Source organism: Lampris incognitus, chromosome 6 (assembly GCF_029633865.1).
Source record: "Lampris incognitus isolate fLamInc1 chromosome 6, fLamInc1.hap2, whole genome shotgun sequence".
Lineage (NCBI taxonomy): Eukaryota > Metazoa > Chordata > Actinopteri > Lampriformes > Lampridae > Lampris > Lampris incognitus.
This window is the reverse complement of record NC_079216.1, coordinates 39137205-39161333: the sequence shown is the minus strand read 5'-3', so window position 1 is coordinate 39161333 and position 24129 is coordinate 39137205. Positions and strand designations below refer to the sequence as shown.

Here is a 24129-nt window from a genome sequence, read left to right as displayed (position 1 = left end):
CCACTTCACACTGTAGATCAAGGTTTAATGGCAGAGTCCCCCCTCTGAGGCTGTCATACACTGATGACATGCTTTGTCCATGTTTCTTGCTACTCCTTGGCCTGTAAGAATGTAAAACAAAACAACATAAAACAATTAGTTTTATCCGTTTCATGTTCTCAAAAGCTAATCTACCATTGGATTCATTGAGAATCAACTAGGTTGTATGTTATTAGCAGTTGGTGATTTGTTAGGTTTATGCTGCTGAATTGTACAGCGCACTCCATGACTTACTATAGCACTCACTCTGCACATCACACTCCCTGTTTACTGCTAGGACCACTGGGAGCAGCCATCATCTGCTGCCTGTAACAGTCATGAGACAGACAGTAAAAATAACATTGTTGGGAGTAACATCCATCTACAAGTATCAACACCACATGACAACACCACAAATGCCAATAGTACATGATACAAATTAAAACTAGTAATTCTGATTTTGAAATAAACAGAATTAGGAATACTTATGTGGTTCAGAAAATGACTCTAGCCTGATAAAAGATGACATAAACGCTACAAACAACATGGGAGTAAATAGATCTGTTTACCCTGGATGTAAGAAGTGTTCTGGTGCCAGGCCTCTCTGCTGGATCATCATGCCCTGAAAATGTCCCCCAGCCTGGGGGTGTCTGTACATGGCCATGCGTGTTTGGCCTGGGGAGTAGGGCAGCTGCTGGGGCCTTTGGAGGGCTTCCATTAGGTGAGGATGTGGTCTTTGGGCAGCATAGTGTCCTGGACTTGGGTAAGACTGGCCAGGGTAGGGGGTTCCACCTCTGCCAGCCTGAGAGATCATATGTGGTGGAGGGACACCACCATGTTGCATCCCAGGGTGAACAGCACGAGGGTCATACATGAAGCTGGATGCCATGTGTGCAGTGGAGGCAGGTGGGTGCTGCTGTTGAGGTGGCTGGCCAGTACGGCGACGAGCAGCAGCATTATGACTGTCGAGGTCCAGGATCTCTTTGGGGCTTTCAGGTCTTTCAGAGCTCTCCTCGATTCGAGCTTGCTTTGCTGGGCTGCCACTGGTGCTGCTGTTTTGTTCCCTACTTTGACCCCTTCCATCTCCTGAGCTGCCAGGTAGAGGCCCTACTTCTGACACAGGGCCAGGAGCAGCAACAGTAACGCCACTTGAACCCTCAGAGCCCAATGGTGACATACTGCTCTCCTTCAGACCCCCATTGATGCTGGCACTAGCTACAGGATGGTAGGCATTCGGAGGCATCGGGTGGTGAGGTTGGAACTGAGCCTTGTGCCAATCCTCGGAGGGGTATCGGCCTCTGCTTGTGGCCTGAGCATGAGTTTGGGCTTGGGGATGGGGCTGGGGGTAGTAATGCTGCTGCAGATACTGAGGGGGAGGGAACATGTTGGGATGGGCCTGAGGGGGCTGTTGGCTTGTCATTTGGTAGGGGAAGGCAGTCGCTCCTTGCTGGTGGTAGGGAGGGTAGTGAGCAGGGTTGTGGTGGGGGTTCAAGGCTTGGTTGGGGTAAGGGTGGGGGGCAGAGGGAGGCATAGCCCTGCCAATGTTCTGCTGGCTGTAGTGTGGATGTGGAGGACTCCCCATCCCATATTGACCAATAGCTCCATTCTCCTGGCCTTGGGAGTGAGGGGGCATAGCTGAGTTGTGGCTAGCTGAAGGCGCCCTTGGGATCTGCCTACCCAGCTGTGACTGATGGGGCTTTGGGCTGAAGGCCCCCTGCATGTAAATACCATTGGGAGGCCCAGACTTCACCATGTTGTGCTGGGAAGGAACAGAGCTGCCTCCAGAGTCTGGTCTGTTTGTGGGCTCACAGGGTCTCTGATCTCCATGGTCTTCTGGGCTAGCTTGTGGGGCAAGTTGCGGAGTAGGATGGCTGGGGGTCAGAGAGGTATGAGGGGCTGGCTGAGGGGGACTTGACTGGGCTCTGTGTGGGGCGCCCTTTGACATTCCTTGCATGGGGCTGGCTTGTGGAAGAACACGCTGTGTAGGGTTGTTGTGAATGACATGATGAGGAGGAGGGAGATCTTGTTTAGAGTTCGGGGTCATCTTCTGGGGAGAGTTCTGAGGGGGATGTTGTGGGGGCGTAGTCTTACCCACATGATGTTGCTGCTGCTTTTGTGATGGTTGCTTCAGGAAGTTCTGCTGTTGTTCACTATGGTTACTTTGCTGGTGAGGATTGTGTGTGTGAGGTGGGTTGTTCTCAGGCATTAGCAGACCGAGATTCTGAGACGATGCAACATGCTGTTCCAGTGCATTCTGCGACTGTGAGGGGCTCTTTTGGTGAGGGCTTTTCTGTAGGTGTTCAGGGACCTTGGATGTTGAGGGTGCAACAGAGATGTTTTTATTGCTGTTCAAATGTGATGTTTCATTTTCAGGTTTGCTGGGTTGACGCAGACTGTGGCAGTCAGATTGTCCCTGGCCCTGGCCCTCCTCCTCCTCCTGGTTATGGACCTCTGTTGTGCTCTGTGGGAGTCCAGGCCCAGACTGCCGCGTCTGTGATTTGCCCCACTTGCACATTGGCGGGCTTTGCATTTCCCCTTTTGTCCCACTGGGGTGCTCTAAGGGGCTGGAAACAGCAGTGTGCTCTTGGTTGGATGGAATGTTGTTGGTGTGTGATGAAGCATGGTCATCATTTTTCATAGCCATTTTAGGCTCCATTGTTGAACCTTTTAAAAAGAAGAATTGTAGAGATATGGTTAGCACTGAGAACTGATGCCTGACAGTTTTTGACAACAACTATAAGGATCAGAATTGACTGAATTACTAATACAAAGAGCGATGTGGCATGCAATATGACAGACAAGGTACAGAAGAGAACATGATCTTCATTAAGATGACATAAGTCCCCAAAACTGGGTATACATCAGATGTTTGGTCCCCCCCCCCCCCCAAGTTATTGTTACCTGACAATATTGTTGCCAGCCTATGTAAACAAAATTCAAAGTCCTCTTCCAATCACTTTACATAAGCGGTGTGAACACATTCAAAGATTTACTATAGCATTCCCACTGATGACATGACATCTCTACTTAATCCTCAACATAACTGGGAAAACAATTCACAAAACTAATCAATATTTGATTTGCAATTTGCTGTGAAATATGATCACAATCAAATACTGAAAAACAGGTTATAGAGAGAGAGAGAGAGAGAGAGAGAGAGAGAGAGAGAGAGAGAGAGAGAGAGAGCACAAGAGTTGACTTAAAAGATATCCTGATTAACGAAACGGCACACTAACTGTAGAATTAAATTCTCTATAATGAGAGAATGAAATTGCACTCAGTTTCTTTTATGAGCAACATGGTTGCTGTTGAAAAGCTGTGGGAGCAGCTCAGGCTACCTTTGGGCTGCGTGTTTGTCTGCTGAGAAGGCTGGTTGTCTGGTCTATTGTCTCTGGCAGGACGCAGCAGCTGAACCTCAGGGGGAGGGGGAAGCTGCTGAGGAGGGTGAGCTGGTGTACTGCCAATTCCTGAAGGGGGCCCAGGCGGTAGCTGCTGAAAGTTGCCCATGTGCTGACGAGGGGTGCCAGCAGGGGGTCCAGAAGTGGCTGACAGCTGCTGTAGGGCCAGCATCTCGGGGCTCTCCAACATGGAGGCCAGGCATGCTCTGCCAGAAGAATCTGGATGGGGTGCAGGACGTGAGGGTCCTGAGGAGCTGGTTGCTGTTGGCATTCGGTAATGAGCATTAGGTGGAGGATGGTGGGGGTACCCAGAAGCAGGTTCTGGCCAGGGTTTATGTCCCATTGGAGGTGGGACGCCACCATGATTGTAGTGGTGCTGGTTAATCATCTTAGGGTCCTGTATGCATGGTCCACTGGGTCTTTCCTGGCCCTGATGATTCATACCAGGCCACATGTTGGGTATGCCCATGCCAGGGGGTCCAAAGCCTGGGTAGTTGTGCTGGGGTGGCCCCTCTGGACTTGAGTATCGGTTTCTCATGGGGTGCATGGTGTGGCGGGATGGGTACATGCTGGCTTCAGGGGGCGGTCCAGGCTGAAGTGCCATTGGACGTGGACCCAGAGAGGGGCCATGGGTAGGACCCATGTAGGGATGCTGCTGCTGGTGTTGGGGCTGGAGTTGCCGACGGTCTGGTCCCATTGAATATCTAGGACTTGCATGATGTCCATCACCAATCTGTTGCTAGAATTACAGACATTTTATCACTACATGCAAAACAGGCAAATATTTCATGAAAGAGATGGTAACACATACTAACATTACATTTTCCATGAGTTGTCAATAAAAACATTCCATAAATTAGTCTTTCATTGAAAACAACTCCAACATTAGCATTATGTAATTCAATGTGGCACTTTCTGTACAAGTACTATAACAGGTTAGCCTAATGAGGTGATTACATTAAACTTTTGCTCGATGGGATTTAGTCTCTCTCTTGTTGAGAACAATTCAAATAAGATTGGCCCCCCCAAACAGTTGATGAATCCAGCTTTGAAGACAATAAGGGTGTTTTATAGTCAAGATGAGACACAGTTAAATTACCAACAGCAGCAACGGTGATGAATGGTGGTTTGTTGAGTTGAAGAAGCTACACTGATGAGCCAAAACATTATGACCACCCACAGGTGAACCAAATAACGTTGATCATCTCCAAACAAGGGCACATGTCAAGGTCTGGGTGGATTAGATGGTAAGAGAACAATTAGTTCTCGTTGTTAACATGTTGGATGCAGGAGAAATGGGCAGGGGTAAAGATCTGAGAGACCTTGACAAGGACCAAATTGTCATGGCCAGACGACTGGGTCAGAGCATCTCTGAAATGGCAAGGCTTATGGGGTGCTCCCGGTCTGCAGTGGTGAGTACCTACTGACAGTGGTCAGAGGAGGGACAAACCACAAACCAGTGATAGGGTGTTGGGCGCCCAAGGCTCATCGATGTGCATGTGCAACAAAGGCTATCCCGTCTGGTCCGAACCAAAAGGTCTATGTGGCACAAGTCACAAATTTTTTTAATGATGCTTGAAGAAGGAATGTGTCACAGTGCATCGCACCCTGCTGTGTATGGGGCTTCGTAGCCACAAACCAGTCAGAATGCCCATGATGGCCCCTGTCCACTGCCAAAAGTGCCTACAACGGGCATGCGAGTGTCGGAACTCGATCTTGGAGCAGGTCACCTGGTCCAATGAGTCCCATTTTCTTTTAGATCATGTGGATGGCCGTGTACCATCCACATGATCTGTGTGGATGGTGTACCATCGTGTACCATGGGATGGTGGACGGTGTACCATCGTGTGGATGTGGACGGTGTACCATCGTGTGGATGGTGTACCATCGTGTACCATGGATGGTGTACCGCCGTGTACCATCCGCTGTTTATCTGGGGAGGTGATGGCCAGGATGCACTTTGGCAAGACGACAAGCTGATGGAGGCAGTGTGATGCTGTGGGCAATGTTCTGCTGAGAAACCCTGGGTCCGGCCGTTCATGTGGACATCAGTTTAACACATGCCACCTACTTAAACATCGTTGCAGACCAGGAAACCCCCTCATGGCAATGGTATTCCCATATGGCCGTGGCCTCTTTCAGCAGTATAATGCGCCCTGCCACACAGCACACATTGTTTGGGAATGATTTGAGGACCATGATAAAGTGTTCAAGGTGTTGCCCTGGCCTCGAAATTCTGCAGATCTCAATCCGATTGAGCGTGTGTGGGATGTGGTGAACCCGACAAGTCCGATCCATAGTGGCTCCACCTTGCAACTTACAGGACTTGAAGGAACTGCTACTAATGTTTTAGTGCCAGATACCACAGGACACTTCAGGGATCGTGTAGAGTCCATGCCTCTGTGGGTTGATGCTGTTTTTGCAGCACATGGAGGACCAACAGCATATTAGGCAGGTGGTCATAATGTTTTCGGTCATGAGTGTATATCAATGAATGAGTCAGATGACACAGGCAAAGAGTGCAACATACAAGTTTCAGCTGCTGTCATTGAAATCACTCCACATTATAACTTTGTCACTTCTGCTATTGTTGTTTACAACTTTGCTACGTCATGTCTTAATTAAAATCAGTCTCCAAAGTTATGATTGGACCAACTGCATTTTTGAAACAGTTCCTATTGAAACAGGGCCAGACCTAATCTTCTAAGAGAGATTAATATGATCGAGTTGAAGACTGACACGCATGGCTGATTACCAAGTGCCATTGTGGCTGCATACCTGCATGCTGAAGTTGTGAGGCAAGGGGGTCAGATTGGGGTCCCCATGACTGGGTATGTGAGCCCCCTGACCAGGATAAGCAAAACAAGGATCCATGGCCATTCTCTGGGCATACATAGGCGGACCATGGGGACCGGGGGGTCGATGAAGCTGGAAATACAAAGGAGAGAATTCAATACCACAGTTCAGCGCACTGAATGTCTTTATGTATGCTCAATAATCCAGGTAAGGAAATCCAAGAAAATTGTTTCAGTTAATCTAGACATGACATTCAGTGGGAGAAACATTTAATCACTCATCTAAGTGACTTAGTCAGTCTCAGCTGATTGCAGGTATCCCCACCCTTATAAACAGCACAGTTGCATAACAATTGCACCAAGGATTGGGTTCATATGCAAATTGCCGAGACCACACCAGAGTTACAATGGCAATGTGTACTATTCGCAGAGGATTGGGGACTAGCTGCAATCACCACATTGTAAGATGGTGACAAAGTTACGACATTACTCAGCGATATAAATACATATGAGCCCCTGAATTGAGGTCCAGGCAGTGATTACAAGAAAAAGGTGACTACGTTGTCTGAAGCTGTTAGAACAGGACAATGCTATTGTTTACCTAAGATACATAAACATGATGTGCCATTACGGCCTATTAGTATTATTAACTCAGTGACCTATAACATCTCTAAATTTCTGGCATCTTTCCATTGGTAGGCACTGGGCAGAAATGAACATCACATTCAGAACACTATGGATTTTGTGGATAAGGTGAGGGATATCACAGTCTTTCTTCACGTGCATTCCTGTGGATGAAGCAATGGAGGTAGTCTGTATGAAATAACAGGATGACCCCACTCTTAGCAATAGGACCACCCTTAACACTGACCAAGTGTGTCTGCTCCTGAAACTGTCTTCAGTCCATGTACTTCACATACAGGGGAGCAGTACTATAGGCAGAGGCATGGGTGTGCTATGGGTACCCCAGTCTCACCTGTAGTGGCCAACTTGTATATGGAGGAAGTGAAAAAGAGGGCTCTGATGTCCTATCCAGGGACACCACCTAGCCATTAGTTCAGATTTGTCGACAACACCGGGGTTAAAATTAAATCTCAGAACATACCACATTCACCAACCACATTAATTCTGTGGACAACCCCATCAAGTTCACCAGGGAGGATGTAAAAAATGACAGGTTAGCCTTCTTAGACTGCGAAATTGCCATTGGTGACGGGGGACATTTGATAGTTGATGTTTACCGTAAAGCAACACATACTGATCAGTATTTAGGGTTTACTCCCATCATCCACTGGAACACAAACTAGGAGTCATCAGGACGCTGTACCACCAAGCTGACAACGTCCCCACTGACACAGTGGCTGCGGAAGAGGAGAAATCCTACATTAAACAGGCCCTGGTTAAGTGTGGTTATCCCAACTTGCCGTTCGCTCAAAGCCGGGATGACGCCCAAACAGTGCACCAGCCAATCAAAGAGAGGAGAAGGACAACAGCTGTCTAAGCGTAAACGAGTGGTGATTCCATATATGGCAGTAGTGTTGGAACAGTTCTGATGCATATTTTCCAAACACCACGTCTCAGTTGCTTTCAAAGCACAAAACACGCTGTGCCAGAAACTGGTCCACCCCAAGCCGGCACAAACAGAGCAATATAGTGTATGCTATTAAGGGCCTGGAGGACTGCTGTGACTTGTACATTGGGGAAACCAAACAGACGCTGGCCAAGAGGATGGTACAACACAGGAGAGCTAACACGTCAGGCCAGAACTCCGCAGTCTACAGGCCAGAGGCCACTCTTTCATGGATGAGGATGTGCACATCCTTGATAGGGAGGAACGCTGGTTTGGACAGGGAGTCAAAGAAGCCGTCTATGTGAAGAGGGAATGATCATCCCTGAACCGGGGGGGGCGGCTAAGAGTACATCTGTTGCAATCTTACAATGCAGTGATTGCAACCACTCCTCAATCCTCTTTTGAATAGTACACATTGCCACTGTAATTCTAGTTGCATATGAAACCGATTGTTGGTTTCAGCCGTTATGCAACTATGCTGTTTATAACGCTGCGGGATACCTGCAGTCAGCTGAAACTGACAAAGTCACTTAGACGAGTGATGAAACATTTCTCCCACTAAACGTTGTGTCCAGATGAATGGATTCAACTTTCTTGGGTTTAAGAAATAATGCTGATAAAGTAACTGAGAAAAGGAAAAACATGAAGACATACTGAGTTGACATTTAATTATTAACACACTCAACAATGTAGCTTTACATACAGACAGCACCTTACAGGGATGCACCAAATTAGATACTAACCAATACTAATGCCAGTATAAGATATTTCAGACCAAATCTCTTATCATTGCAAGAAATAATTACATTTCTCTTTGGATATATGCTTATCAATGAAAATATTCCGTTACAAAACTACAAGGATAAATCATTTTTTATAACCACTATAGGACATTCATCCCTCTACAGAGTTAAGCTTTCCTCAAAATGTCTTTGCATTTTCAATGAATGGGGCCACCACCTCAGTTATAACATTGAGAGGGGACTTTTTTCTTCCTTTTTAACATTGCTTTGCTGTCCTCAGTTTGCTGATTGTGTTTTTAGGTAATAAATTGAACTTATACCTGAGAGGTTCTTTGGATAATGGATGGATGGATGCTTCTGACATTTGAGTGGAATATATTTTACAAAGATCTACTTTGTTGACCTTATCAGAACAGCTCCATACAGCCTTGCATTCATTAACGGCACTCAAGAGATACATATTCAAAATATGCATCATTTCACACAGGCTAAGGAGATGAAGGAGGACAGCGATAGAGAGTGACATTTTTCTATCTGCCACTAATCAAAAGTGTTATTTGGTCAATAACTGAGACATGTCTATAATTTTGGTTAAAAACTTGGTCCCTGATAAATTGCATGGGTGCAGGAAATGCAGAGGAACTGCAAAACCAAACAAACAAAATAAAGAGTTAACAGTTCCAACCTGTTGTCCTGCGTGGTACATGCCCCTCATGTCTCCCCCATGGATGTGCTGCTGGCTTGGAGGCAGGCCATGGTGATGTGGGGGGCCATTGGCCCAGTGAGGAGAAGGGGGTGGTCTGGACAGCTTGCTGCCCTCCTCCTCTGTAGGGGTGCTGCCCTTGCCCCTCTGGGGGTTTTGTTTGCGTTGGACCTGCTCCGTGGCCTTGATCAGGCTCTCGGGCCCTGCCTGCTTGCTGCCACGGTTGCGCTTCTTCTCCTTGCGCTCCTTGTCCTCACTGCTGATGTGGAACTCCTCGTCCGTGTCACCATCCTCTGAGGGGAAATGCTTCAGCAGTGCACGGCTGAAACACCGCTCCAGAGACTCCGCCATGATGGTGTATTCTAAGGAAGTAATACGCAACATAAAGATACACATACACACACACACACACACACACACACACACACACACACACACACACACACACACACACATTCAAACCAATATGTAGGTCAAGTTAATTTGCAACCAAACAATCAAAAGTATTACAGAAAACAAAATTCCTCACAACCTCATGAACGCACAGAAACATGGGCAAAGACATTTTATCGACACCATACACATACAGCGCTCATCAGTCCCTCAAACACACACATACTTCGACAAATGGCCCCAATCCCACACACTCAAACACCAAAGACCAACCTGCATGTCATGCTTACACACACACACACACACACACACAGGCGTGCACACAAAAACACACTCCTCTGTTCTCAGGCCAGCCTTGGCTGGCTGACCAGGTCAGATGGAGTCAGTTGACCCCTGCACCCCTCCAACTACTCCTCCTCCTTCCTGGGCCCCCTCACCGCTACACCCCCATCCCACGTCCCTGGGGAGAGAATTCAGCTGGATGGATGGCTCCAGACAGGGGGCTTAGGGGCTGGAATGTCTCTCTGGCACTGGAGGGCCTGGAGCCCCCAAGCACTGGAGCACAGCTCAATCACTCCCCATTAATCACTGTCAAGGCTGCCCTGGCCCCGGCCCCAACACAGAGCTGGGTGCGACCCTTTTTCTTTTGCCCTCGCTCACTCCCACCTTAAAGGGAAGCGTGTATACTCCAGTCTCTCATCCTACCAACCTATGCAACTTCATAAAATTAATTCTGATCTCTTGCTGGCATACATTAAGGCTAAATGCATCTTAAAATGATCTTTGGCAGGTCATAATGCAGATGTTTTCTTTTTGTTTTTTTGGGTGAGGCCTCTCCACTTACCACTGTCCTCTCCATTATACTCAACACAGTTCTCAAACATAAGCTTCACGTCTGCAGTAAACTCTTCCTTGGCAATGTATTCCCCGTTGTTCAGCTTCTTCTCAATGGTGGACAGGTCCATAGGCCTCTGAATGGCATGAAGGGAACAAAAACAAATACATGGGGTAAACCAAAATGCAAAAAACTTGAACTCTAAAAGTCCAAACAATCTTAGCTAGTTGTACGAGTACATCGTACTTCACTTCCTCGGTATCTGTACCTGGATAATTTCATGGTAATTTGGGGCATAGGAGTCATCCACAGGCTCCATGAACGGCCAGGCATCTTTATGGGCTTTCAGGGCCTCCAAAACTGGAGAGAAGAGACAAGATTGTGTCAAGAGCACAGTGGGATAAAAAAGCTTGCAACAGTTTTCATTTACTCATTTCATACAGCATCTTCAACTATTACAAATAAAAGTGCTCAGAACAACTTACCTTTGTATAAAGCAGTATAGTCATCATCGATTTCATAGCTGAAAAACAAAGATGGGACTTGTTACAAATTACAGTTCGGGTGAACAATCAAGTATAGGTTTGCAAATAATAACGAGTAGCTCAAGAATGAATATGTGGGTCATCTTACAATTCCTTAGTCTTGCGGGCTTTGCGAATGGGTGAATGTGGCTCCAGATTCAGGAGTTCAGGGGGCAGCTCTTTTCCCTGAGAGAGCAACCATGCCCTCTCCTCGCGAAGTTTCCGCCTCTTTGCTCGCTCTGAAAGTGAAAGGTGAACAGAGGTGGCAAATAATTACACCAACAATAGACAGATCATCAACCCTAAAAAGGCTGTAAGCAAACAGGTGTTTTAATTGCTATTCTAGGACTTCGCATTACAGTTGGCGGGGTGCCTGCTCCCCTTTCTGGCCATTTGTTGTTAGCAGAATCAAGCTTCCACCAAAATCAGGTTTCCAACACCAAAGATTACAAAAGTAAAGCTCAGTGGAGGGGGTAACAATCTACCAGCTATCTTTTCACAGCAAAATACTCAGAAGAGAACAGAGAGAGGGCATTTATACCCCTGCTTTATCTTTCAGCGTGAAAGGCAAAGAACGCTGCCAGCCCCCTGCTGTGTGGATTAAAGATTTCAAGAGAGGATTCCACATATGTAATCCACCCAGAGAGCAGGCCGGGTCCTGCTGTTCATCTATAATACATTAATGAGGCTCCTCCACTGAAGCACAATCAGCAGTTCATTAACCCCTGACAGATGACATCAGAAAGAGGGAGTAAAGGAGAAGGGATCCTGTGATTAAAAGCTCTGAACATTCCCTCTCACAGTACCTGTGTACTATGCATAAATCACAGGGCACAGGACTGCCGCTAGGCTGCTGCAGATTTTACAGTGGTAAAGAGCATTACCGCAGCAATGGAGATGAAAGAGCTTCTATGTACATGTGGTGTGTCCTTCACAAACCATCTTTCTCTTGATCCTTGAGCTGGTAGGGGTTGTACTATAACCCCCTACTGACACAACAAGAGTGCACTGATGAAAGTGGGTGAAACATTTGGAGCTCCTTTAATTGCCGTTTGATTATTCTTATACTGTGCAGTATCTGACTTCATACATTTGTCCATGTATGAAGTGGATAACTAGTAAATGTGCAAAGGTTGTTGTGGTGCCGACCAGGGGTTATCAATGAGGTCTGAAGATATGGGTGAGTCCTTCTTCACAGGGATGGGGGCTGCTTTCATCTGTTGTCCTGCTCTGCATCAATATGTTGATCTGCCAAACCATTTACCCTCCACAGCCTTGATCCTCTCCATCTCTTCTCTCTGACGTTCCTCCTGCAGGAGTCTCTCCTCTTCTCGACGTTGCTCAGCCAGCAGGACCTGTCTGTCTAGATCCTCATCTTTCCTCTTCTCCACCTCAGCTATGGCCATCAGAGTCTCCTGGACATAAACACATCAAAGCCCATCAGTCTATTCGATATCATGGATGGAAGGCATCAATCATGATGCCATTAAGACAAACGGTCAACATGTAGACAACCTGGTATTGTAATACCCAAGATTTGACTGATACTCGCTGACATAACTTAAGTCAATCGTGTCATAAGTTCTGGGCCCAATGAAAGGCTTAAAGCAATGGTTCTTAGTTCTGGTCCTCGGGGGGGGGGGGGGGGGGGGGCTGTATTGCTGATTTTCATTTCTACCAGATAGTTCATTACATTCACCTGTTATGCCAGTTATTCCAGCCTCCAATTAGTGTTTGTGTCTCAAACTGCTCCCTAGTTAAGTAGGTAGTGAACTGCCAAGGAGTCAGATATTTTCCAGTTCGTGTCAATGTCAAAACTGTTCCAGTGCATTGAAGTTCAGCTCCCTGGAAAATTCCCAGAATGCACTGTAAAAACTAATGAGCGTCTTTTCTCACTATCCTCACTAACTGGAAGTTATGCAATGCCTCTTCAGCTACAGTTACCCTTTCTGAGCTGAAGCTAGATGAAAGGAGAGATCCAACCCTTATTTACTAAAAAGGCATCGTTCCAGCTGCAAACGTTGAACAATTTGTATAGTTTATTCTTTATTTTTTGATACATTTGACATACATAGCTAATTCCAGACTTTTTCACAAATTCCAGTCTTTATTTAAAATGTTGCTGCTTTAGCTAATGTTACCAAACATTCATGTCTGGGTTGACAACAGACCTTATGTTACAGTCATCTCATGTAAAGCCTTTCTAATGGATTTCGATGTTACATCTTTACAATGTGCTGTTTTGGAACCATGTTGCGCATCAGTCATCAGGATGTCTCAGTCGTCACCGAATCGGTAACCTAATGAGTGCCCAAAATCCAATGCACTGCATAGTGATTTACTGCCAACTAAACTAGTGTTTTTAGACCTGGCACAACTGCTGAATGTAATTTAATACCTGAAAGAATATGTATTAACGCTTATAAATGTGACATTTAACATTTAGACATTAGTTGATGTTATTAAAAAATAGCATGAGCTCTTTTCTCAAACGAAGCTACAGCAGTGTCATACCATTACTGAGTTAAATCAACACAAAAACCTGTGCACACATGTACATGAGGTTAACACACACCTCCTCCTCTTGGTTAATGCGTTTCTCAGAGAGCCGTTGTGAGATGCGGACTGGGGCTGGCTCCAGCAACCTCTGCTTCTGCTCCCTCTCCTGTTGATGACAAAAAAAGCTTAGCTCTGTTGCTCACAATTGTTAAAACACACAAAACAGCCACCACATAGACAGGCCCTGGGGAGGAGCAGTGAGGATTGAGAGGTCATAGGCCCCATTCTCCCATCCCCCAGCTCCCCAACCCCAGCCCTTGGGGTCACAGCCAAGCTAAACAGTCAAACAAATCAAACCCAGTGTGCTCCTCATGACTCTACTAATCAGATGTAATGATTAGCACTTGAAAGGAAGTGTAGGTGGAGGCTGTTCATTTTGACCATTCCTTTACTAATATGGGTAGGGATGCAAAATTCTGGAATGTTCAACCTAAATTAGATCATGTTGCAAGGATCTTGAAAATACAGGAACCATGAAAAGCAGCTCCCTCAATCAAAACCTAACAGTTATATTGAGGTTTCACACAGATTTCACAAACAGGGATGTCAACAGAGGGCAGTAAGCACATCTCTTCACAGCTTGTCTATGTCTATACAAAACTATTGCTGCCGCAGCACAGGGGAGATGTAGGAGCCTGGCTTCTGGTACGATAACACACCTACTGGTGAAAAGAGAAGAAAGATGAAGTAGCTGTGAGAGACAGAAAAAGAAAGAACTCCTTTCATGAGGAAGAAAGATATATCCTGGCCTGTCATATTTTAAAAGAGCTGCATGAGCTACAGTGCTCCTCCTCACCCACCCCCCATTTCTGGTTAGCTTCAACCTAAGCAACCAGGATATCTCAAGGCTCCTCTAGTCTTTGCTGCATTATAAGCAGCACTTAGTCCCACCCCTCCACCCACAAAAGATGGAGTGCCTCTGGTGTCACCACTTAGAGAGGTCGAGTGAATCTTGCAGCACAGCAGGGCCGTCAATCAAGAGGCTCCATCCTGCCTCAAGGTGAGCTCCTGCCTGCTGTCACCACCCTGCGAAATGGCTAGTGACAGCAGCCTAAGACATACATGTGGGGTGAGGACTCAACACACATTTAACCAAGTATGCGGGCATGTATGAAGGTTTTCTTGCACATATAACATTTAAATTACACAAACGTGTATATACAGTACACATACACAAATAGGTATACACCCACAACCATGAGAGAGAGAAAGAGAGAGACTGTAAGAGAGAAAGAGAAGCTTTAAGATGCTGATGTTTTGAGCTAGCGCTGATATTTTGAAAAGGTAAAAGGCAAGTAAAAACACACTTAGCTGGCCAGCATTTAAGAAGTACATTCAGAAGAAGCCGAGAACTCATACTGCACATGAAATATAATAGAGAAGTGGCAAGCCAGATAGACTTGTTTGGACTAATTGCAATACACCTGACTGACCACAAGATTACAACTGTACGTAAAGGCTAGACTTATGCAATTACCTTCTATGGGCCGATTTGAAACTGGTATTGAAATCAGCGAGTATTTACAGCAGAGCGTACTGCCCATGAAGGATGAGAGTGCTTTTATTCACTGACCACTAGTAAGTGACCCCTGTGCTGACACGGACAGCCAGCAGGAATCCTATTCACCGTTGATGGAGACAGGCTGAGAAGGTTTCTATAGCAACACAACCAGTGTTGGTTGTATAGCACCAAAAGGGAATATCTAGTCCTCTCCTAGTCCAATGCTCTCAGAGCAGAAGGATCACTGTCCTTGTTTGTGTTGTTGTCATAACGGGTCTTTATTGCAGCATTTAAACATTTAAGAGCCATATGAGACCAAAAATTAATTTAACTATTCTGATTATTTTTCTTTCAAAGGACTGATTCGATAATTTTGGTTTTGACAGCTGACCGAGTCTCAGTTGTTCCTTCATGATATCTTAATTCTAAACCTGAGGTATTCCAGAATCATTTTCCAGGAGAAAACTAACACACAATAATGTGGCATAGCCCAAGGCATGGCTAAAACCTCAGTTTGAGCAGCTGGCTCAAACAGGATACAAGCAAGCTAGCGTGAGACCATAGTCTCTGCCCCAGTGTAGAGACAAAGTCAGTTCATGTTGAAAGCCTGGGGCCAGCTACCAAACTAGCGTTCATTGAGGGCAAGCACAGACTGGCTTCTTTTTATTTCACCTGTAGCTGGCCTGTCTAAGATCTCCAGGTTCTCTAAAATGACTGCTGGAGGAAGATGTGTTCTAGGCCATTGGTTGTCAACCTGGGGGTCGCGAGATAATTTCGGGGGGTCCCAGATGGTTGTGGAAAAAACAAATACAAAACTGTCCAGACCCACGACACACCTGATGCGAAAAATAGGTGTACTGTCTCTTTAATTGTTGTGCCGTCACAGTATAAAAGGCGGTGCATTCTGGGCTGGCTCTCAGTAGATTTAAAGACTTCTTTTAGAGAGCAACATTAGAGACAGTACAGTACTAAACACCTGTATGTTTAGTAGATAATAATAATAATCATTCTTCATATCAAGATCAGCATGAAAAAACATTGCAGACAGGCATCCGGGTTAGCGTAGTGGTCTATTCCGTTGCCTACCAACACAGGGATCGCCGGTTCGAATCCCCGTGTGACCTCCGGCTTGGTCGGGCATCCCTACAGACACAATTGGCCATGTCTGCGGGTAGGAAGCCAGATGTGGGTATGTGTCCTGGCCGCTGCACTAGCACCTTCGCTGGTTGGTCAGGGCACCTGTTCAGGGGGGAGGGGGAACCTGGGGGAATAGCGTCATCTTCCCACGCGCTACGTTCCCCTGGCGAAACTCCTCACTGTCAGGTGAAAAGAAGCGGCTGGTGACTCCACATGTATTGGAGGAGGCACGTGGTAGTCTGCAGCCCTCCCCGGATCGGGAGAGGGGGTGGAGCAGCGACCAGGATGACTCGGAAGAGTGGGGCAATTGGCCAGATACAATTTGGGAGAAAAAGGGGGGGGGGGAAACATTGTAGGCATTGAATGTTACAGAAATCGAATATATATCATTGTCACCTTTAAAAAGGCATTCAAATGTATTGTCATATGATGCACTTGAAGACATATACGTAAGCAATAACAGCTTCTGTGCAAATAATAGGGATACGTTTTAAGCGTCAGCTTCTTAAGAGGACATTGGGATCCAGCAGTCTTGATGGCTATTGTGCATGGGGGAATGGTTGTCGAGAAAATCGAAGGACAGCGAGGACTATAGCAGGTGTGGTCCAGAACAACAAGGTTATTGTATATAGTTAATATATTGTGTCCTACTAACGGTCCTTACTAAGCGTCCCTCTCAGATCGTCCATGAGTGAGCAACCACAATTTGCGATGCATACGTAGCCGTGGGAAAAATAAAACAAGCACAAAACCGTCCTGACCCACAGCACACCTGATGCGAGTTGCAAGCATGTTCTGCTAAACATCCCTACTAAGTGTCCCTCTCAGGGCATCCATGAGTGAGTGAGTGACCACAATTTGCAATGCATAGTCTACAGCGGCAGTTGTGCTGTGGGGAAAAAACACATTTTAGACTGGGGAATGGTTTTTACATTACTTCGCCTGTACCAGTGATATAATTTGCCTTAAAATAAATTTCATTGAGTGTTTGTGAGAGTCAAAGTGTGTGTGCACATGAGGTGCTGTTATTTCAATAAATCTAAAAACTCTTAAGAAAAGCCAAAGTTGAATTAGTTGTTGTTCTGTCTGTGGGCAAAGCAATGGTCCTCCTGTGTGAGCTGGTAGCTTTCATGTGTATATTACAGCAATCCCTGAACAGTCTTGGGCCGACAGTTTATGAGCGATCAGTGTGTTTGAATCACGGTGTTGTGAGTTAAATGTCCCAGTGCTATGGGTTATTTTCAATCACGTGACTTTTTCCATTGACAACGAACAGCTCCGCCGTGTTGGAGGACAGCTAGACCTTAGCAACCACTGTTTACACTGAAGTTCTCATTGTCGATCTGTGTTTACAAGAACGAAATTTTAAGCAAAAACCAGACAAACATACGGAAATAAAACATCGCAGTTGTGATCCACTCTTCGAAAAACAGTTTGCAAAATACATTTTACAAAGTTCTGGTCTAACGGCGCAACATTGCTTCACTTACGCATACATTATCTATATGTTGATTGGGCTGCAAATGTGTGACTATTTGTATTTTGACTATTTGACTATATTTTTTTTAATTTTGTACCACTGGAGAGTTGCACTTAATTTCGTTGTACAGCTGTGCAATGACAAATAAAGGCATTCATTCATTCAAGGATAAGATTCGATTTGAGGATTTTCAGCTGTTAGGCCAATTTCATGCAATTCCACGATGGCTTCGATCAAGAATTATGTACAAGCTTTAGATGGAAAAACCAAGGAGAGACATGGAAAAACTCGCACTTATTGATATGTCAGACCGATATGTTCACAAATTTACAAAACAAAAGCAGTTTCTCTCCCTCTTGTACTAATTATATTCAAACCATGTAATTTTAAGATTTAGCTTATAACTGCCGATGATGATTGACACACAATTGAAAAATGTCTAATAAAATTGAAATGTCTATTTTTGAATGCTATTGTTTCTTAAAAACATATATTATAACAGTTTTATACAATGAATAATATATTACTTGAAAGTTGTATCAGTCTGAAGGAACGACTGAGTCACACACATTTTTCAATGCACAAGAAACCAAGGCAATTTTATCCACTGTTGTCATACCAGCACTATCCTTATTACTGAGGTAGTCTGTTGGTAAAATTCCTTGCAAAATTGAAAATTTTCTCCATACTAGGCCAATGACATGCTCCACATGGATGTGGACAGATGCAATTTTTTTTGTTGCCTCTAGAAAATTTCTAAAGGACTAAGCTGCTTTTTCCCTTTTGTAAAAACAGGTATCTTAACTTCTGCATGATACTAATTTTTCATCTGTAAGATCCTCCCAACTTATCCTCGATATCCATTTTCTTCTTCTTTCCTCTGACAACCTTTGAGTTTCTTCTCCTTGATGGCTGATTATCTTTGGAAAGTGAAAGTAGGACTTGTTCTGCTCTCTGTCAGCTCAATTGGAAAAACCAAAAACAGCACAGAAATTAACGATTGTAAAACACTGAACCATGATAGCTATTCTGTATGATCAAACCTTGAAACAAATTCTGTTCACTCTGGCTGTTTAGAAAACGTTAAGCATTGCGCAGTAAAAGCAACACAGTATCCTGTGGATTGGAGCCATTGTCCTCCAACATGGCGGATGTGTTGCCGTCACATGATGTGACGTAATATGAGAATAAACCATTGGGGGGGGGACCACCAACCTGATTATTCTGGGGGTCATGATTCAAAAAGGCTGAGAACCACTCCCAGAAAGTTGAATTAGTTCATCTGGGCATGTTTAGATGAATTGATTCAACTTTCTGGGATTTCCTTACCTGATGCATCAGGAAGTGGCAATCTACTGTTCGAGGCCAGGATATAAAAACAGCTGCTCAGAGACTGGGTTGAATGTTAAAAGTTTGTCCTCGGCTTTTTGTTTCACATACTCTTCTGCTTGCAAACTGCTTTAAAAAAAAGCATTCTTAGATCAGAGGGTCCCTCCCGGCTGACTTTCAGCCCCCCCCCCCCCCAATGGGTTTTGAGCAAGAGTAAGAGTGAGGGCACCAGATGAAAGGAGAAGAATTACAATGCAATAAGAGTTTTACTCAATGGGTAAACTCAATGTTGCATACCCACTCACTGCAGTTACTCTGCTAAATACAGCCTCTGCAGAATTTTTTTTTTAATCAGCAAACTAATTATATGGGGGGGGGACCCCAAACATGACAATTGGGGGCCTAGTAGCAAATCTACCCATAAACTATACCCAAATTCTTCCCGGCCCCTGTTCAATTTTTTTAGTTGACAATACCCTTAAGAGAATTAGACAAAAAGTATAGACAAATGGGAGATTTCTTTCTGGAGACAGAGCAGAAAGAGCTTAGGAGTCACTAGCAACTATAATGAGGACTAATGGTTTTGTCTCTCTGGTGTATGACCTTGTGCTCAATCATGCTGCTGATTTCAGGCAGGAAGTTCTGGCTGATGATGCGGTAGAGGTGGCGGTCCTGTGGGGAGGTTTTGTCCTTGATGCTCTCTGCCAGACTGACCCACTCTTCCTCTGTATCACACACAAGGGACCAAGCGCCTCGCTCATGGTCTGGCAAGAAGTGAAAGATAGAGGCAAGGACAACCAAGATGTCACCTTATTTATCCTGAGGGAGTGGTGTGTGCGTTTTCTTACACTGTTCATTTTAAATTCAAATCAAAATGTGTAACAGGAAAACAAAACTGAGCTGCCAATACTTTGTGCTTGAGCATGGACTATCTACTTTATCATTAAGTCATTAGAAATTTGTCTTAGTGGGCTTTACTTGGGCAATAAAACAGATTTTATTTCTTTTTTTCTTCAAAGTAGTTGCTAAGGTTTTTTTCACCTGTGTCAAAGCGCAGGCTATCCAGTCCATTCTCCATCTTTACTTCACTTTCAACCTCACTGAAAAACAAAAGACATTACATAGCTCCAAAGGCTCTCAACATTGGTGCTGAAAATGAGCTTAAGATGCAGCAAGCGTGATGTAGTGGACTGATGTCCTTTACAATTTGTACTCATAAGACATTACAAAATGTCAAATTAAAGCCATGACTGCTGGGATAGTGGAGGCGGGAAAGCTTGTGAAAAAATAATTGGTCTTAATACACATGACTGGAAAATGTCCAAAAATTTGCAATCAAGTGTGTAACAAACTCGTTTTTACTTTATAGGTATTCAAGTCGAGGACTGCCTTTTCCAAAACTTCTCTTACCTTTCAAACAGATTTTCTGCAGAATGCAGGATCCCTCACAAAAATTGAGTCACTTGCAAAGCCATGACAGTTGAGGTAGCCATTTAGGCATATACTATTTAACTTATGGACCTGGATAAAACATGTGCCACAATCCTTGACACACATCTGAGATGCTAGACGATACAGACCAAAAAAAAGCAAACAAAACAAAAAAAATGCTATTCCTTTACCTTAGCAGAGTGTCCTCTAATTTTCTCTTTTTTGGTGGTCTTCCTCTTTTCTTTTTCTCTGGTGGTTTGACTTCAGGGGCTTCGCTGTAGGAGTCACCATGACATGAAAAATATAAGCCTTTAACAAGAGCAACTAACATCAGATAACCTCTGTAATTAACCTTTGACAAACCTGTAAACAATCGGCAATGCCAACTAATGGTGAAATTAGACTTTTCACTGACAGCACAAATAAATTATGTAAAACATGGCAGGCAGAGAGGATCAGACAGAGAGGATCTTATATCTCTTTAATGCTGAGTAGCAAAAGATATAGCCTTTGCGTATTACAATGGGTGTTTACCTTAGTTTCTCTACTTTCCTCCTGACAGGTTCCTCTTTGTACATGCGTGTGCCATAGAAGTACCAGTAGAGGGCTCCATTCCCATCCTGCCCCAGTGGTTCCACTCGAAGGCTGTCTGCGTCAAGGCCCTTGGATATGGGAGGAGGGACATTAACCTAATTAACCTAAATTACTGTCAGGTTAGACTGAAGCAGAATATCTGCATCCACGAAGATGTGGAATACACACATTCCTCAGCCTTAATCTTATATCTAACTACAATGGAAGGAATCTCTATATCTATGTCTGTCCTTGGATTTTCCCAACAACCGTTCATCCAATCGACTTCACACTTGGCGGATGTATTGCTGAGGACCCAAGGAAGTGCAGTGTCTAGTGTGAAGTTGTTTGGATGAGCGATTGTTGAGAAAATCCAAGGACGGACATACATACATACATACATACAGACAGACGTTCTTCCCGTCACGACCGGACTTACAGCGCCACTCTGCCACTGCAGCCCACATTGTGCATTGCACTAGTTGGACCAAATTCATAAACTATGTCCGCCTCATTATCTCCGCCAGGCGGTAGCCTAGAGGGGATTATATGTTTGGTCATGTGTGTGTGTGTGTGGGGGGGGGGGGGGCGAGAGCAAGAATGAGAGAGAGAGAGAGCGACAGAGTGAGTACTCTACAGTTGAGTCAGATTGGGCATCGACATGATTAAAAGTTATTAAAAGAATTTTGATAATCCAAAATATGCAAAAGTTATAAAGGAACAACTTCCTCTAGGTTGCAGCCAAAACAGAAGTGTTGCATATTCTTGTCGCTCTACCTGATCTGAGTCAACCGTAGATGTGAGTCACATGTGCACGAGTGTAAAAGGTTTACCCAGCTTTATTATGTTATGAAAATAAAGACAGGGTCAGACCAAAATGATCGCATAGCTACATTTATTTTTGGAAAGTGCAAGTTCATATTAGACTTGGTCATATTCATGCGACGGTCTGCCTAGGAGGCTACGTAGCCACAGACTTACAGGCAAAACATTTTCATTAGGTAGATTTTTTTTAGCTTGAGCGCTGCATATTAGAAACTTTTTCCCCCCATATTTCTCATTCAATCGACTTTGGAATAGCACAAAAGCCTTCTAATGGCAGGAAAAACAGGGTTTTTTTTCCTGTCCATGTGTATGTGTATCTGTCCATTGCTAATCTCACATACTACTGGGCCTGTCAACCTAATAATTTTTGTGCACAGCTATGACTGTACGATCAAGGACCTCTTGTGGTTGCATATATTCAAAACTTGTTTTAAACCGCAATTGAGTGCTAACTCCTCAACTGGTTTTTTGCCTAAGCCCGAGCACTAGAGAAGGTGAGATATGCAGGCAGTGCCTCTGTATTTTCTCTTCTCCTGATAGGTGAAGGGGTGGTTTGTCACCAAGTTTGAGCACTGGAGAAGGAGAGATACGCCTGGTGGAAATCTGCACTCTGAGTGTACTCTTCTAGTTGGATGAGGTCATTCAGTCCTGTAAATGCAGCTCACAGTACAACATGCACCAGCAAGCAGCATTTATGAAGTCTTAGTCCTTAATACTATCTGACGCTTTACTTAAAGAAGGAAAGCGCAATATGGCTTTGAAGATAATAATATATCTGAAGGATTTATGAACAGCTTGAGGACAGAAAGGAAAATTTATCAAATTATTTTCAGTCACATCCCCTTATCTGCTGATATATGTATGTGGGGTGTGTGTGTGTGTGTGTGTGTGTGTGTGTGTGTGTGTGTGTGTGTGTGTGTGTGTGTGTGTGTGTGTGTGTGTGTGAAAGGAATGAAAATACTGCAATCTTTACAAACTGTTGACTTTGGTGCCAGGAGACACTGGTGTGATGAGTACCAGTTTATGAACACAATCTGGGCACATCGTCTACTCTAACTACTGTTAAGCCAATCACAAATCATCAAAATCAGCCCCCATCTATGGGTTAAATAGTGCTACTGCCTAATGGATACCTCAGGAGAGGAATAAGTTATGGGAGTAATCCCCTACAGAAAATCAACGTCTGCAGTGCTGTTGTTTTCTGTTTATCTTGCCCTATTGTATCCGTTTAAGTGGGAGTACTGCTGGCATCGTGTGTGGCTGCCGCTTCTCCCTCTCATAGTCCACCATTCTCATCCACCCCTGTATGTCTGTGTTATGTTTATCTGTTGTCTTGTTTCACCCCGTTTATTGTAAAGCGACTTTGAGCGTTAGAAAGGTGCTATATAAGTTTGATTTATTAGTATTATTATTATTATTAAGAATCTCAGGGTCTTGTTCACGAGTGGGGGTAGGATGGAGTGGGAGATTGACAGGCGGATTGGTGCAGCATCAGCAGTAATGCGGACGTTGTACCGGACCGTTGTGGTGAAGAGGGAGCTGAGCCGGAAGGCGAAGCTCTCAATTTACCAGTCAATCTTCGTTCCAACCCTCACCTATGGTGATGAGCTTTGGGTAGTGACCAAAAGGGTGAGATCGCGGATACAAGCGGCTGAAATGAGTTTCCTCCGTAGGGTGTCTGGTTTCAGCCGTAGAGATAGGGTGAGGAGCTCGTACATCCGGGGGGAGCTTGGAGTAGAGCCAGTTGCGGTGGTTCGGGCATCTGATTAGGATGCCTCCTGGGCGCCTTCCTTTGGAGGTTTACTGGGCACGGCCAACTGGAAGGAGACCCCGAGGTAGACTGAGAACTTGCTGGAGGGACTACATGTCCAATCTGGCCTGAGAACGCCTTGGGATCCCCCACGAGGAGCTGGAGGGCGTTGCTGGGGAGGGAGACATCTAGTAGAGTGCCCTACCTAGCTTGCTGTCACTGCAACCCTACCCCGGAGAAGAGGCTGAAGATGAATGAATGAATGAATGAATGTATTCAGTTTTTAGTTTTTGTCATAGTATTGCTTTTAGAATGAAGCTTACACCTCTTGACAGTTTTTAGTATTTCTCCAACACTCGTGAAAAAGTAGCAGACAGTAAGGGAAAAATATGTAGCAGGTGACATTAACATGAACTGAGCCTAGACTTCAAAGTTTAGCCAAGCATTGCAAATTTGTCAACCCACTCAAAGCCTATTGACACTTGATGGTTGGTGCATGAGGGAATAAATGCTACTTCTTTCATTTGTGATTGGCTTAACTACTGTTAAGCCAATCACAAATGAA

At 44.8% G+C, this 24129-nt stretch overlaps 1 protein-coding gene across 1 annotated transcript in view; it reads right to left on the bottom strand.

Moving 5' to 3' along the window:
• Nucleotides 1–272: 272 nt before the first annotated feature.
• Nucleotides 273–24129, bottom strand: part of LOC130114532 (chromatin remodeling regulator CECR2) — a 77389-nt gene continuing 53532 nt past the window's right edge. The window contains exons 4-18 of the mRNA XM_056282403.1: nucleotides 20951–21078; nucleotides 20608–20691; nucleotides 20027–20085; nucleotides 19589–19749; nucleotides 13555–13644; nucleotides 12244–12394; nucleotides 11089–11218; nucleotides 10941–10978; nucleotides 10724–10815; nucleotides 10465–10591; nucleotides 9210–9589; nucleotides 6195–6344; nucleotides 3357–4155; nucleotides 588–2682; nucleotides 273–345 (exon numbers count right to left, since the gene is read on the bottom strand). Of these exons, the coding sequence (XP_056138378.1) occupies nucleotides 294–345; nucleotides 588–2682; nucleotides 3357–4155; nucleotides 6195–6344; nucleotides 9210–9589; nucleotides 10465–10591; nucleotides 10724–10815; nucleotides 10941–10978; nucleotides 11089–11218; nucleotides 12244–12394; nucleotides 13555–13644; nucleotides 19589–19749; nucleotides 20027–20085; nucleotides 20608–20691; nucleotides 20951–21078 (4536 nt within the window). The 3' untranslated portion in view covers nucleotides 273–293. The remainder of the gene's footprint in view (nucleotides 346–587; nucleotides 2683–3356; nucleotides 4156–6194; nucleotides 6345–9209; nucleotides 9590–10464; nucleotides 10592–10723; nucleotides 10816–10940; nucleotides 10979–11088; nucleotides 11219–12243; nucleotides 12395–13554; nucleotides 13645–19588; nucleotides 19750–20026; nucleotides 20086–20607; nucleotides 20692–20950; nucleotides 21079–24129) is intronic.